Source organism: Hippopotamus amphibius, chromosome 16 (genome assembly GCF_030028045.1).
Source record: "Hippopotamus amphibius kiboko isolate mHipAmp2 chromosome 16, mHipAmp2.hap2, whole genome shotgun sequence".
Classification (NCBI taxonomy): Eukaryota; Metazoa; Chordata; class Mammalia; order Artiodactyla; family Hippopotamidae; genus Hippopotamus; species Hippopotamus amphibius.
The window spans coordinates 51,814,833-51,829,836 of record NC_080201.1 but is presented as its reverse complement, the minus strand read 5'-3'; the positions used below and the strand labels follow the sequence as shown (position 1 = coordinate 51,829,836).

At 55.6% G+C, this 15,004-nt stretch overlaps 1 protein-coding gene across 2 annotated transcripts in view; it reads right to left on the bottom strand.

The window, feature by feature from the left end:
* Positions 1–326: 326 nt before the first annotated feature.
* SPTBN4 (spectrin beta, non-erythrocytic 4) overlaps positions 327–15,004 on the bottom strand; it is a 70,750-nt gene continuing 56,072 nt past the window's right edge. The window contains exons 22-35 of one of the 2 annotated variants that reach the window (XM_057712957.1): positions 14,708–14,986; positions 14,486–14,616; positions 13,366–13,570; positions 12,595–12,975; positions 11,054–11,298; positions 8,139–8,274; positions 7,960–8,044; positions 7,397–7,593; positions 6,132–6,751; positions 5,004–5,073; positions 4,099–4,391; positions 2,720–2,893; positions 2,546–2,588; positions 327–1,266 (exon numbers count right to left, since the gene is read on the bottom strand). In XM_057712957.1, coding sequence (XP_057568940.1) covers positions 1,108–1,266; positions 2,546–2,588; positions 2,720–2,893; positions 4,099–4,391; positions 5,004–5,073; positions 6,132–6,751; positions 7,397–7,593; positions 7,960–8,044; positions 8,139–8,274; positions 11,054–11,298; positions 12,595–12,975; positions 13,366–13,570; positions 14,486–14,616; positions 14,708–14,986 — 3,018 coding nt within the window. In that variant the 3' untranslated portion in view covers positions 327–1,107. Of the gene's footprint in view, positions 1,267–2,545; positions 2,589–2,719; positions 2,894–4,098; positions 4,392–5,003; positions 5,074–6,131; positions 6,752–7,396; positions 7,594–7,959; positions 8,045–8,138; positions 8,275–9,779; positions 11,299–12,594; positions 12,976–13,365; positions 13,571–14,485; positions 14,617–14,707; positions 14,987–15,004 lie in introns of those variants that run through there. The other variant, XM_057712959.1, reaches the window with a different exon arrangement.

Genomic DNA, 15,004 nt, shown 5'->3' with positions numbered 1-15,004 from the left:
AAAGAGAGTAAAATGTTCCTCCATCGCTCTGGGGTTCCCGATTTAGAAATGGCATCTAGGTGCTTCGTCGGGGACACGTGTTTAGACCTCGAAATTAGTCCATACCAAGAGGGACATCTAAAATGTTCTCCGCAAGATAGTTTCTTCCCCTCTCCCCACCCAATCCTCCTGGGCGCCGCCCATGAAACAAACCAGCAGAGACCGTCAAAGCCAAAGGATTTATTATAGGTACATAGAGTGTGCGCCTGCGACACCCCCCCCCACACACACACCCCTGGGCCCCAGCGGCTTCTCCTGGTGGCCACGGGGGCTGCCCACAACCCGGTTCCCCCACTCCCCAGGGAGGTGCTCCAGCCAGAAGCATGCAGGGGGAGGGCTTGCCCTCGCCCCTCCCCTCACGAAGTGGCATTTACAGCTGGAGGGGAGAGGAGAGAGGAAGACAGTTTTGAGCTTTGACGCCCCTCCCATTAAAAGCCTTCGCGGATGCGGGGCGGGGGAGGAGGAGGTCGACGTTTTGCAAAAATAAACTAAGTCAGGAATTAACCGCATGGCTCTGAGACAGTGGAGTGCGGGGGCTACGGCCCCTTCACTCCCCCTTCCCAGACAGAGATCAAGGCAGCATTGGAAGTGAGGTAAAGGCGGGGAGGGGGCGTCCCCTCCCCACCCCCTAGCACCCTGGATGGTCCAGGGGACCTCACCAGCGCCCCCATGCCCATCCCTAGGGCGGAGAGGGGGGCAGGAATTATCGCCCGTATCACCCCAGCTTCTTGGGGCTGGATCTGGGCATCGGGGCAGGGGGCTTGGCTCAACTGGCCCCTTACCCGCCCCACCCCCCCAAGCTCAGTTATTGCATAAAAATAAAGGAGCCCCAGCACCTGGGGTGGGGGTGGCGAGCGGGAAGGGGCCGAGATATGGCTATAGGGGCAGCAATCCCCCCACCATTTCTGGGGGTGCAGGAGAAGTCCCCTCCTTTCCAGTGCCGGTCATGGCGCGTCCGCAGTATTGGTGGGACTAGGGGCTCCCGCCCCTGCGGAAGAGAAAGTGTCTTTGTGCCCACAGTGCGGGGAGGAGGGGCGGGGAGGTGAGTCGGGCCCTGCAGGTGGGAAGTTACTTCCGGCGCCCACTGGCCCTGCGCTCCCCCGCCTCGCGCTTGGGGTTGCCCTCGTCTGTGGATGACGTGGTGGGCTGCGTCTGGCCCCAGCGGGCGATCTCGGCGTGCTCCCCCACTGAGGCGGCCACAGCCTCCAGCCAGCCAGTCATCTCCTCCTGGAGAGAGAAACAGGGCACACAGTCTATGTTTGGAAGAGAGGAGACTGAGTAATAGATGAGTCTGGAATCAGACTGCCCACTCTGAACCTGTTTCCTCATCTATTAAACATGATGATAATAATAAAGATAATAATAACAAAAACAATAACGATGAGGAGGAGGATGTAAATAGTTACATTGCACTTATTTTGTGCCTAGCTCCGTTCTAAGCACCTCTGTGGATTAATTCACTTAATCCTATGCAACTGGATTATATCTAACTCCCACTATAAACAACAAGAAGCAATAAAACACTTCTATAGCACTGTAATCTTCCGGACCCTGTAAATGCTCTACCTGTATCAACTTATTTAATTCTCACAATAATCCTATGATTGAAAACTATCTTTATCTCCATTTTAAAGATAAGTAAAAGAGGCACGTGGAGAATAAAGGCCTACTTTATACATAGCCTCTCATGAGGATGAATGCTCTAACAAGTGTTACTATTTTCAACATCTCTTCAAACCACCTCCATGCCTGCTCCTCCTCCCCTCCCCTCTCCTCTTAGTCCCAGTCCCAAGGTCCACTCACATTCCTGTCTCTCACACACCTCCTCCTCCCCTCTCCACAGGCCTGCCCTAGACCAGCCTTGTGCTCTCCCATTTGGGTCCCTGCCCTGGCCACCTCCTGTGCTCCACGTCTTCACTCTAGCCCTCTCCAATCTACTCTGCACATGGTAGCCAAACGGATCTTTCTAAGGCATCACTGTAACCCTCCCTTGCTCAAAACTCTACCATGGCTCCCTAGTGCCCTGAGAATAAACTCCAGCCTTCTCCGAATGGACCACAGTGTACTTAGAGATTCAGCCTCTGGGAACCTTTCTGAGACCTTTCCTCCTTGAACTCTCCTCCAGTACAGTTAACTCTTTGTGATTCTGTACTTCTGGTTCTTTGCACTTGCAGTTCATTTTTTTTCTTTTTCTTTTTTCTTTTTTTGTTTGTTGTTGTTGTTGTTGAAGCTAACTCCCTCCTAACTTTCCAGTCTCATCTCAGAGGCCAAGGCAAGGAGGTTGGACGTTGTCCTGGGGCCTCCAGGCCAGCCCTCCTGATCCTCCACCTCCTCCCAGCTAGATTAGGAACTTCTGGGTTCTCATTGCCCATGGGCTTTCCCATTTCAGCTCTGGTAAGTCTGGCTTGTGCTTCGCCTCTTCACAGCCTCATCACTCTGGGCCAGGAGTCAGCCAGCCAAGTGGTTCCTGAGGTCCAAATAGGGGAGAGAAAGGAACAGCTCTCACCTCATCTTTAGCCTGGAGCAAAAACTCACTGCCGTCCTGGGTCCTGTGGGAGAGGACACAGGACTTGGGGGCTCTGGGGCAAGGGCCCAGCCCACCCATCCACCAACTGTCCTCCAGGGGAGCAGGGTATTGCTGGGTGTTGGACCCTCCCTCTTGCCCAATGAGGGGGCTCACTGGAGCTTGAAGACGTGCTTCTTTTTCTTGTAGTCACTAGCCACCTCGCTGGTGGCCTTGTGCAGGCTGAGCAGTGGCTCCCCGCCGTGTGTGCCCCCAGATGCTGGGCCCTTGGCGTCCTTGTAGAAGCCCAGCTCCCCCTTGCTGAGCACGCAGTACAGGCTCACCCATGACCTGGGGTGATGACATGGGGCTCAAGGCAGAGTCGCAGCACTCTGCCTGGGTACTCTTCATTAATACCCTTCACAGGCTGAATATACCTGAGCCTTCCTCCCTCTGGGCCTTTGCCCTAGTTGGGCCACACGCCTGCAGTACTCTTCCTTATGGCAGTTGCTGAGCTGAGGGGTGGGTCTAAGTCTGTGGGTAGCAAGGCTTTGTCCTGGCTGGCCCCTGCTGGGGTTCCCCTTCCTCATCCCCTCCCACGCTGAATTTCCTGAAGGCAACACCTAAGCTGTCTCCTCCACAAGCCTGTGTTTAGGCATGTTCCTTGCCACTCCTCCACCATCCCCACCCCCACTCCATCTCACCCCTGAATCCCCTGAAGGGTGATCTATTGGTCTGCTGGTCTACTGTCGGGGATGAGGAATTCTTGTCTCCGCATTCAGCCAAAGCCCCAACCAAGGAAGAAGTCTCCCACAAGCAAAATACACCCAGGTGCCCCTGTTTATTCCCACCTTGGTCTCAGCACAAAGAGGAAAGGCTACCTCCAGACCCCACAGGCAAAACCTTAATCTGTTCTGCCCAACTCATTCTGCTTGCTCAATGCTTCCCTTTTGGGCTCCACCTCTCCCCGGATTCTGCCTCCCAGCTGGACAGAAAAAGGGTTGGACGACCCGGAGCTGGACTCCAAGCGCAGACACATCACTGTTAGGCCCCCATCTGGAAACCTATATGAGGTGCCCCACCACCCCTCAGCCCTCAGTTTGGGATCCGCCCCTTATCAGACCCTCCCTCAATTTGAAATTGAAATAAGTGAACCCCCCCCCCCCCCACTCATTGGTTGAAGGACCTCTCCCGGCTCCACCTCACAAGCCTTGAGAACCTTTAGACTAGACCCCATATCCAGTTTGCTATTAGCTTTAGTTAACTCCTGGATTGGTTGCTATGCGGTGGGGTAGCAATAACATTTTCTTCGGGTCTCGCTCCCATCTAAGCTCCGCCCGCTCACCCATTGGACACACCAACCTAAGGCCCAGCTCCAAGGGTTCATTGATTGATTCTTTTGAAGTTAAGGCCCCCTTTTCAAGCCCCGCCTGCCCCACCACGGGTTGGACGCCCTAAAGCTTAGCCCCACCCCCTTTTCCAGGCCCCCCCCACCTATGCGTTCATTGGACACTGAGTTTGGGACCCGCCTTCCAAAGCCCCGCCCACGCTCTCACCGGTTGGACGACTTGCGGTTAGCGTCGAGCTCGCGCTTGCGCAGCAGGAAGCCCTCGTGCTGCACTGTATGAGTGGGCGGTGGCGGAGGGGCGGGGGCGGAGCCGCCCTGGGCCGGGGCCGAGCGCGAGCGCCGGCTTCCCCCGCCCTCACCACCCTCTCGGGGCCGCGGCCGCCGTCGCGGCTTGGGCCGATCCCGCGCCCGCGGCCGGTCCGGCCGAGGTGTCCGCTCGGGCGGCTCAAGCCCGTTGGGCAGGCGGCCGGGGGGAAGCTCGCGAGGCTGAGGCAGCGACGGCTGTGTGAAGGGAGGGGGAAGAGGGGTGCTGTCCATAGTGGGGTGTGGGAGCCATCTGTCTGGGGAAAATCACGGGTCTGGGGATCCCATCTGTCTGCAGGGCCATCTGTCTTGAAGGCGAGTATGGGAGGAGCTCAGGGTTGGAGGCCCAAGTCTTAAGGTCTCCCCGGGTCTTGGGAGTGGGTCTGTCTGGACTCCTAGGATTGGTATCCCTCTCGATCTTAGGGGCAAGGGGGCTAGGGATGTGGGGGTGCAGGCAGGTGGATGTCCCATCTAGTTGTAGGAGGAATCTGGGGCCTCCTGTGTGTGTATGGCTGTCTGTAATGAAATTCGAGACCCCCACTGGGCTAGAGAAAGACTCCAGGACAGATGTGGGAAGAGTCTGGCGTCTACGTGTGTGTGTAGAGGCACAGGAGTCTCTTAGGTCAGCGGCCTTATCTTTCTAAGGGAGGAAATTGTGGGAGATATCTGGGGGCCCTCTCCATCCCCTGAGAGTCTCTGCAGGGTTCAGATAGGGGAGGCAAGGCTAGGCACCAGGTGTTTCTGGGATTCTGACTTCTACTCTGAGGAGAGGGGCCCCCATACCCCCACCCATGCCGAGGCTCAACTTACCCCAACAGGGAGCCCTGGGCCTGCCTCTTTCTCCTGCAGCTGCTCCACAATGTCAGCCAGGGTGGCCTTCCTGGGGGCGGGGTGGGGGGTGGGCACAGAAAGACCCAATGGAACTAGGATGCCTTCTCTCAGAGACCAGCCTGGCTGGCTGGAGGAGCCTCCACCTCTTAGCCTGAGATGCCAGGTCCCTGTCCACTTCTGCAGCTGCCTGTCTCAGATATCTGCCTTACACACCACAGGTGCTCAGCACATGTCTGCTAAACGGAGGATGGAAGTTCTCTCCCCTCTTGAGTTTTAAGCAACACAAAGACCAAAATGCAGACTGGTGCCTTCAAGCCCGTTGAACATATTGTTGCCTTTTTCCACCCACCCCCTAAGCTTTCAAGCTCCCTGGACTTCCCCCATCCCAGCCCTGATCATTCTAGGTCACACTCTCTGCTGACAAGTCTGTTTCCGCCACCGGACTGTGAGTCCCATAAAAGCAGGGCTGAGCTGCTTGGGTCACTGCTCTCCCCAGCACATACCACACAGAGTGGGCACTCTAGTCAATGTTTGTGAAATACAAATTTAAAAAGGGGTCACAAGGTTACTGTCACAAATGTATTTGACCAAAGGCCTCTTTCTGGGGATGACTGACGTGATCTGCACGACACACTCTGGTTAACTCTGGATTCTGAAAGGCCTGGGTTCCGGTCCTGTTTCACCCAAGCTGAGTGACTTGCCCTCTCTGAGCCTCAGTTGCTCCACCCATAAAATGGATATGATTACAGTTTATAAGGTTGAGAGAGACTGGGATAAAGGGTCTTAACTCCAATGAGGGATGGTTCCACCTTTAGCCCAGTGGAGAAACTGAGATGCAGAGAGGTTAAATCCCTGCCCAGGGTCACCCAAGGGATTTGATGCAGGGGTCAGAACTCAGTAGCTAAAAACCTGCACCTGGAAGAAGCCACTGCCACTGTGGGATAATGGGAAGGACTCCTACCCTCTCTCAGCCTCAGTTTACATCTCTGCAAAATGGGTACTACGAATGTATCTCCCTTCCTAGGCAGTTCTGAGCCCTGGGCCTGTGTGGCTCCAGGAGCTCTCCGTGCCTCCCTTCCTCTACTCCCCGGGCACATGGGGCCTCACCCCTTGGCCAGGTCTCCTCTGGTGGGCATCTCCTGTTCGCTGGACTCCTGCCGCTCCAACCGCCGCTCCCGCCGCTCGCGCCGCCTCTCCATCTGCTCGTAGCGGCCCAGGGTAAGGCTGTGTGCCACCTCGTGCTCCGCAGACTCCTGCCGCTCTGGCCGCCGCCTCCGCGCAGCCTCCTCGGATTGATCGGCTGATTCCTGCCGCTCCGGTCGCCGCCTCCTGGGCAGCTCCTCCGCGCGATCAGCTGACTCCTGGCGCTCTGGCCGCGGCCGGACCTGCTCCGCTGCCGCGGGGGCCCCAGGGGTCTCCGCGGCGTCCTCGTGTGCGACCGGCAGGGCCGTGGGCTCCACCCTCCCCGGGACCTCCGGCAGCCGGTCGATGCGCGGCTGGAGGCGCTCCGGCTTGAGCTCCTGGCGCACGTACCCCACCCGGGTCCGAACCTCGGCCGAGAGCGTGTCCGAGGCCCGGCGGGCCAGGGGCTCCAAGCCCCTCTCATAGCCCCCTGGCCGCAGCAGGGGCGCAGCCTTGGCCGCCAGTTCAGTAGGGTCCCCAAAGAACTTGCGCCCCAGCAGGGGGGTGGGTGGCTGCTTGCTCTGTTCTGCCTTGAGTTTCTCGATCTGGGGACAGAGGGGCCAGGCTCAGGTGGAAAGGCGGGGTGGGGTGGGGCCTGGGAAGGTGGCTCTGAGTCGTCTGCCTCACTACCCAGTTCATTAGTTCTTATTAGTGAAAAAAGTTGTCCAGGCCTGTGCCCAAGTTTTGCTCTCTGCTAGGAGTTTGATTCCTATTTTCTCCCACAAACACCTAGTGTTCTTTAAAGAATTTTAGCTAAGTCATCACTCTCTCTAGGTGCTTTTCTGCTCTCCATTGCCTCCTTCCTTCAGGACCTAAGACTTTTTACTATTACAATGGTCTCTTCTCTTTCTTCACATCTCAGATCAGACTCCCACAGGCCAGGACGAGTGCTTCTGGGCTCCTATGTCCCCCTGTGCTTCCCCCCATCCTAGCCCTGGCCTGTCACTGGTGACAGATCTGTCCCTTCCCCCTTCTCTCTCTCTCTCTCTCTCTCTCACACACACACACACACACACACACACACACACACACACACACACACACACAGGATTGGAAGCCCAGTGAGGGTGTGTCTCAGCCCTCACTCAACACAGCGCTGAGCCCATGTGTTTGGCCGTGTGTTTGTCTCACATAGAGAGATGGGTGTGGGGCCGTCAGAGGGGGGCTGGGGCAGGAAATGGGGTGCTGACCGTGGTCAGGCGCCGCAGAGAGCTGAACCTTTCTTCCCAGGCTGCAGCCGCTTTGCGGAAGGCCTCGTGTCGCCGGATAAGCTGCTCCACCTCATCCACGCTGCTGCCCAGCTCCCGGCTCTGCAGGAGCGGCTCCTGGGCCGTCAGCCAGGCATCGGCCACCACTGCCTCCTGGGCAAACTGGTGCACTTCCAGCACTGAGGAGAGACATTCTGGGTAAGGGGGCTGGGGGCACCTGTGGGCCCTTCACAGGGGCAGTGGCTGTTTTCTCCGGCCTTCCACACCCCCTCTGTCTTCCTCTATCCCAGCCCTGACCACTCTGAGCTCTGCAGGAAGGAGAGAGGTGGGGGCTGTTTCTGAGGGCACCAGCTTCTCCCGTAGGTGTCTCCCACCAGGGGGTCAATGATAGGGCAGCCCCCTTGTCTACCCTCCCAGGCCTTCATGTTTGCCACTGGGGACCCATGGGATGTGCAAAAGCATGACTGTGTCACCCTCTGGGCTTTTCCGAACACACTGGGGCATGTCCCTGCGGCCTTGAGCCACGTGTCTGGGCCCCCACTCACTCTGCTGCAGCCACTCCCAGTGGCGGTCCCACTTGTCCGACACCTCCTCCTTCCTGGTTCCCAGCTTGTCCAGCTGTGCCTGGATCTGGGAGTGGCAGGTGGGTGGGGAGAGGCGTCAGGGGTGGCTCCCACCCCGATGGACACAGATGACAGACGGGGACCCCCTCCCCCCCCCCCACCTCGTCAGCCATGGCACTCTTGAGCAGCAGAGAGCGCCCCAGCTCCTGGCAGGCCGTCAGCTCGGGCATCCGCGCCTCCAGCTCGGTCTTCAGGCCCTGGTGGTAGTTCATGAGCACCTCCACTGACGACACGTCCCTACAGTGGGTGGTGGGTAGGGAGCTGAGCCACCAGCCACCTCCTTCCCCCCACCCCACCATTACACAGCTCCCGCTGAGCCCAAATCCCCGAGGCTGGGATTTCACGCCACCTAGGGACACCCACCTCCCATGATCAAGTTCTGAAGGGCCACTCTTCTTCCATGATTCCAACTTTTCCCAAAGGGCTAAAATGTCCCACTTTGGTGATGCTAACCCAGAATTTCAAGATCCAATTCTTCTAATTTTCTAAAGCTATACTTCTGAAGCTTCCACTAACCAATGATTCTAACCTTCTAAGTCTGTGCTGTGGCCTATGGTAGCCATTAGATACGTGTGGCAGTCCAGCACTTGAAATGTAGCTAGTCTGACTTGAGACGTGTTCAAATGTAAAGGAGACACCATATTTTGAAGATTTAGTATAAAGAAGGTAAAATACCTCAATAATTGTAATATTGACTGCATGCTGAAGTAATCATATTTGGAGTATACTGGGGTAAATACAATGAATTTCTAAAAGTAATTATCACTTGCTTCTCTACTTTTTTAAATGTGGTTACAAGAAAATCTTAAATTATATATTTGGCTCACATTTGTGGCCTGCGTTGTATAAATGTTGGATGGTACCAGTCTAAGCTGTTACATGGCCGAAACAAATTCCAAATTTCTGAAGGTTCAGTCAGTCAACAAGCATAGTTTTATAAGAATAGCTTTATAAGACTTAATATGTCCAGGGACTTCCCTGGCAGTCCAGGGGTTAGGACTCCACACTTTCACTGCTGAGGGCCCAGGTTCAATCCCTGGTAAGGAAATAGGATCCCACAAGCTGCCCGGCACGGCCGGAAAAAAAAAAAGACTTAACGTGTCCAAATTTATTTCTGATGGTCCCACATTGTAATGATTCCTACCTGAGAGTTAGTATACTTAGAACAATCTCCCTGATTCTCTCCTATCTCCCAAATGTACCTTCCCCAAAATTGTCTACCTCAGTAAATTCAACCATTATTCATCTGTGACTCCTCTTTTTCCCTCAGCCCCTGAAGCTAACCCATCAATCAAGACTGGATATTTGGGACTTCCCTGGTGGCGCAGTGGATAAGACCCCGCTCCCAATGCAGGGGGCGTGGGTTCGATCCCTGGTCAGGGAACTACATCCCATGTGCTGCAACTAAGAATTCGCATGTCACAACTAAGGAGCCTGCCTGCCGCAACTAAGGAGCTGGCAAGCTGCAACTAAGGAGCCCTGGAGCTGCAACTAAGGAGCCCTGGAGCTGCAATTAAGAAGGAGCCCGCCTGCTGCAACTAAGACCCAATGCAACCAACCAAATAAATAAATCTTTGGAAAAAAAAGACTGGACATTTATAACTTTAAAACATACTCTGTGTAATGATATGCAATCTGAGATTTGTTTTAAAATAACTCAGCCAAGGGTAGAGGGGGTGTGGGGGAGCATATAGATGAAGACTGGCCAAGTGTTCACTATACACATGTGGGTTCCCTATATGTTACCGCTACTTCTCTGTAGAGTTGAAAATTTTCATAATAAAAAGATTTTTTCAATTTCTAAAATCAATCACGTCTCCCCATTTCTTCAACTGCCACACTGGGCCAAGCCAACATCACCTCTCACCTGGATGATGGCAGCAGCCTCCTGACTGGCCTACCTGCTTCCCTCCTGGCTCTCCACAGTCTATGTCCCACAAGCACCTGGAGTGATCTTTCTCAAACGTATATCACGTCATATCACTCCCCTGCTCTGAGCTCTCCCGTGACTCCCATCTCACTCCAAGAAAAGGCAAACTCCTTACCATGCCCTATTATTCCTCTAACCTCTTTTCCTACCACCCTCCCCCCTCACTCACTCCATCCAGCCACAGTGATCACCTAGCTGTTCCACAAACATGTCCAACTACAACCTACCTCAGGACCTTTGCACTTGCTGACCCCTCCACCTGGAAGACTCTTCCCCCCAAAACTTCACCACCATTTCACTCAGGTCCCCTTACCTTGTTTTATTTTTCTTTTATTACCATCTGAAATAATATTAGGTGTTTGTTTATTAACGTATCTGTTGCCTGTTTCCTCCCTCAGAATGTAAGCTGCATGAGGACAGGGGCTGGACCTTGCTCACCATCTGGCACACAGTAGACATCAATAAATATTTGCTGAGTAAACAAATGCAGACTCAAGGCCCCACAGTTCACAAAAACAATGCTATGTATCCACCACTCTCCAGGTCCTTGCAGGACTACTTTCCCAGCCTCCCTGGCAGACAGGTCAGGATCACTGAGCCAACTGAAAGTGAGTGCAGGTTTAATCCCTAAAACCTCCCACTGTACCCCCCTGTTCTCTTTTTCTCATCTGTAGCTGGATGCAGAAGGTCCAGCAAATCATCCCAGGGCTGATGATGGAAGGACACTGGCTCCCAGTCAGTGTGGGACAGGCTTCTGCTGGATACTCACATCAAACTGTTATGTGAGTGACAAATCAGTGCCTACTAGGTTAAGCCCCCAATACACCTCCCTATCCCTATCTTGGCTTCAGCCCATCCCATGCTGTGACACCCCCACAGAGGCAGGAGGATGCTCTGTGCTCTGAGCCCCAATGCCAGGCATGACAAGGGATCTTAATACACATGAAGCGTACAGAATAATGCATGGCAGGCAGAGATGCTACACAGGTATTGGCTGTTGAGATTTTTTATGGGAAGGGGACTGCTGATGGGCTGGGGGTGGCTGCCCGGAGGCAGGTAAGAAGCCCGAGGTGGGATGAGGGGCACCTGGGCTTGTCAGCTGCCCCAATCTGACTGGCGATGCCATCCATCCAGGAAAGCAGGTCACGGGCCTGGCTGTGGAATCGCAGGGCGTCGGCCGTGGAGCTCACGTGCAGGCGGGCGTCCTCGCAGGCTGCCAGCAGCTCCTTCCAGCCCTGCAGCACCTCCTGCTCCCGGCTGGCGATGGCCTCCGCGTGCTCGCCTGCGTACACCGTCCGCAGCTGGGCTGCCCCCTCCTGGAGCTGCCGTACCTGAGGGGCACGCCAGGTCGAGCACCAGCCCTCCAAGGGGTCCAGGCTCCACCCTCTCTCCCATTTGCTGGCTGGGTATACAGCCGAAAGAAGTAAGGAGCCTGCACCCTTGAGATTCCAACTGAGTTTCATTCCTATCCACTGCCTGATTTCTTTTTGACTTTCCTACTTTCTGACTTCTTTTAGACCCACTACCATATTTCTCTCTGCCTGATGTTTCTTTGACCTACCTGCACTTCTTTTACACCTACCATCAGCTTTCTTTCAGTCCACTGTCTGATTTCTTTTAGTCCGAGAGCTCTATTTCTATTGGGTTTGCCAACCTCATTTTTTTCAGGCCCACCTCTATCTTGTTTCAGACCCATCTGATGTTTTTCAGGAAACCCTTCTCCACCCTGATGTCTATTAGACGTGCTGTCCAATATTTTCCACTCAGTTTTTTCAGACCCACTCCCTACCACCCAATTTCCTTCAGGATTGCTATTCAATTACTAGCAGGTCTCCTGCCCAATTTCCATTGGTTCTGCTGTGTGAGTTAGACCCACTGCTCACTCTCCATGGGTTCAACCACCTGATTTCTTTTGGAGGGACCACCATATTTGTATCAGATCCACCAAGTAATCATTATCAACCTCTCTGCCTGATTTCTAACAGTCATCTGTATGATGTATATAAAATGAGTGTCCGATTTCTACCTTCCATTAGACCCACAACCCAATTTCCTTCGGTTCTGCTGCTTGAGTCTTATAAGGCCCACAACTTCATTTCTATCTGATTTCTCAGACCCACCTCCTAATTCCTATCAGACTCACTGCTTGATTCTATTAGCTCTGATTTCTATTCATTGAATCCAACCCCATCAAATTTCTTCGAGGCAAAAGCATATGACTTCTATCAGAGACCTGCTGTCTAATTTCTATTTGCCCCACAGCCAAATTTCTCTCAACCCCCTTGCATGGAGAGTCCTTTTAGACTCTCCAAGTGGATTTGGGTAAGATTCACTTCACAGTTTCTAGGAGAACCCTGCCCAATCTCCACTGGAAACACTAATTTCTATCAGGCATAGTGTCCCACTTTCTTTCTGTCACTTGTCTCAGTCTACGCAGCACGTAATCAGTCCGTTTTCTACCTGCCGCATCATGTAATTTCTCGCTGTTTCATGGTCTGTTTTCCAGCTACTCCACTGTCTAATTTCACCGTGGTCCACAGCCTGATTTTTGCCTGCTCTGCTGCCCTCATCCCTTGGTCACGATGTCCAGGCCCTCCCACCCGCCCCTCCTGGCCACCAGCACCCACCTGGGACACAAGGAGCTGCAGGTCATGTTCAAAGGCGCGGAGGGTCCGCTGCATGGAGCTGGCACTGGGTCTCGGCTCAGGCGGGGCGGTCAGGCGAGGCAGTCGCCTCCGCTTCTCCTCGATCTGTCCTTGAAGCTCTCGGGCATCGCTGAAGAACTTATGCAGCTCCCGAGAGGCGGCCAGCAGCTGGGCCCGGGTGCCCATCAGCTCCAGCAGCTCAGCCCAGGCCTCGTTCAGCCCGTCCTTCCACTCAGCCATGGTGGCCGCCGCCGTGTGACCGCACTCAATCAGCTCGTCCACCATCTGGTTCACGGCTGCCAGCCGCTCCCGCCCTGCCGAGCCGGTCTCACTGGCGAACTCCGAGAATTTCTCCTGCAGCACCTGCCACCAAAAAGTGGGGGGCCCAGCGTGGGCAAAGGTGCTGTAAACGCAAGCCACCATCGTGTGGCAGGTAAGAATAATAACACTCATGACTACAATCAGGACAAAAAATAACATCCGACACTTACTGAGCACTCACTCTGTAGCAATAAATACTAACAACGGTGCTAAAAATAAGACCATAAGAATAACAACTAACACTGTTAGGCCTGTGTATGCTCAGTACTGTCCCAAGTGCTCTACATTATATCAACCCACCTGGGTCTCAACAGAGCCATAAGGTGGTGCTATTATAATCCTCCTTTTACGGATGGGGAAACTGAGGACCAGAGGACCTTAGCAGCAGACACAGTGGTCACTGGATCATTGTTTATCCCTAATGCTGCTCACCGTGACATGCTCAAAGTCCTGGCCGAGCTCAGGTGAGCCAGCCACCACCTCCTTCTCCGCAATCCAGTGCTCGAGCTCGTCCACCTGGCGGCTGAGCTGGTACAGCCAGTACTGCTGCTCCAGGCCCACCCGGCGTTCCTCGCCCAGCTCCTTGAGTGCCACGTACAGGCGGTCGACCTGAGACTGCCGTCGGCTGATCTGCTCGCTGGTGGGGGACAGGGAGGGGCAGGGATGGAGCCCCCTGAGACTACCAGGACAGAGCTCTGACCCCCTGCCACCCCACACCTCAGGGCAGAGCTGTGTTTCCTTTGAACCTTCAGTGGGGTTAAGTTTCTGTCAGACTCCTTCATGTAGGACTCTGTTTTCTGCAAGGCTTGGATGCAGCCAATCCAGCACTTGCATCTCAGCACTCAGGGAAAACTCTGCTTTCCTAAGCCTGATAAGCTTTCCACTCCCTCTCACCCCCTCCCCACCCCCCCACGCCCCCCCACCCCCCGCCAGCCTTCCAGTGTGCAGTCCCACACGTGGCCCCTCCAGCGACCTGGGTGGGACTCCAGACTCCCGACTTGGGTCCCTAGCCAACCCACCTCACCTCCAGCCCCGATCTCCAGGTTCAGGAGGACAGAGGTCTAGCCCTGTGCCTCTGTCTCAGATCTCACTCCTGGACCAAGCCTCCTAGATGTGGCCCCTACACTTAACCTCAGGGAGGCCACATGGCCTGCGGTCCAGAAAGTCTCAGGCCATGCCCAATCACAGTGCTCCAGGCTTTTCTGTCCTCCCAGACACAGCCTAGACACTAGGTAGGAAGAGGACCCTTCTCCACCCTGAGCTCTGACTTCTCCCCTCAGTTCTAGACATCACCTCCCTCCCCTCCACTCAAATCCCAGTGCTCCTGGCCCCACCGCCACAAACATCCCTGCGCAGTGCTTCTCCATTCCCGGGCCCAACCACTTGCCAAAATTCGAAAGCACCAGCCAAGGGCAACGAGGGACCCCTCCCACTCCAATGTCCAATCCTGGCCCTGCCCCAGTTTTCCACAGCGAAGCTCCAGATCCTGCTGGACCACTCCCTAAGAACTGGCCCCGCCCCCTGCGTGGCCCCGATTCCCCCGCCCGCCCACCTGTCCGGATGCCCCATCTCCAGCAGCGCCCGGCACTGGCGCGACAGCTGCGCGATGCTTTCCTCGTAGTTCTCCACGCCCTGCTCCAGCTGCAGGTGCTTCTTGAGCAGCTGCAGGGTGCTCTGTTCATCCTGGGGGCACACGGCGCCCGCGATGAGGCGGCAGCGGCCGGCCCCGGGCTCCAGCGCCCCCAGGCCCCCCGCACCCCCAGCCCGGGCGCACCTTGCCCTTGTCCTCACTCATCATGAGCAGCTCCTGCTCGCCCAGCCACGCCTCCACCTCGGCCACGTCGAAGTAGTACTGCTCCACCTGGAAGGCGGCGTCCAGCACCTGCTGCCGCCGCTCGGCCGCCTCCCGCAGCCCGGCCCAGGCGCTCTGCAGCTGCTCCTGGCCGCGGCGCACCGCCTCCGCCTCGGGGCTGCGCAGCGACGCCAGGGCACCCGCGCGCTCCAGCACCTCCTCCAGCCGCGGCCCGTGAGCCTGGATCTCCCGCCGCAGGCCCTGGGGGTGGGAGAGGAG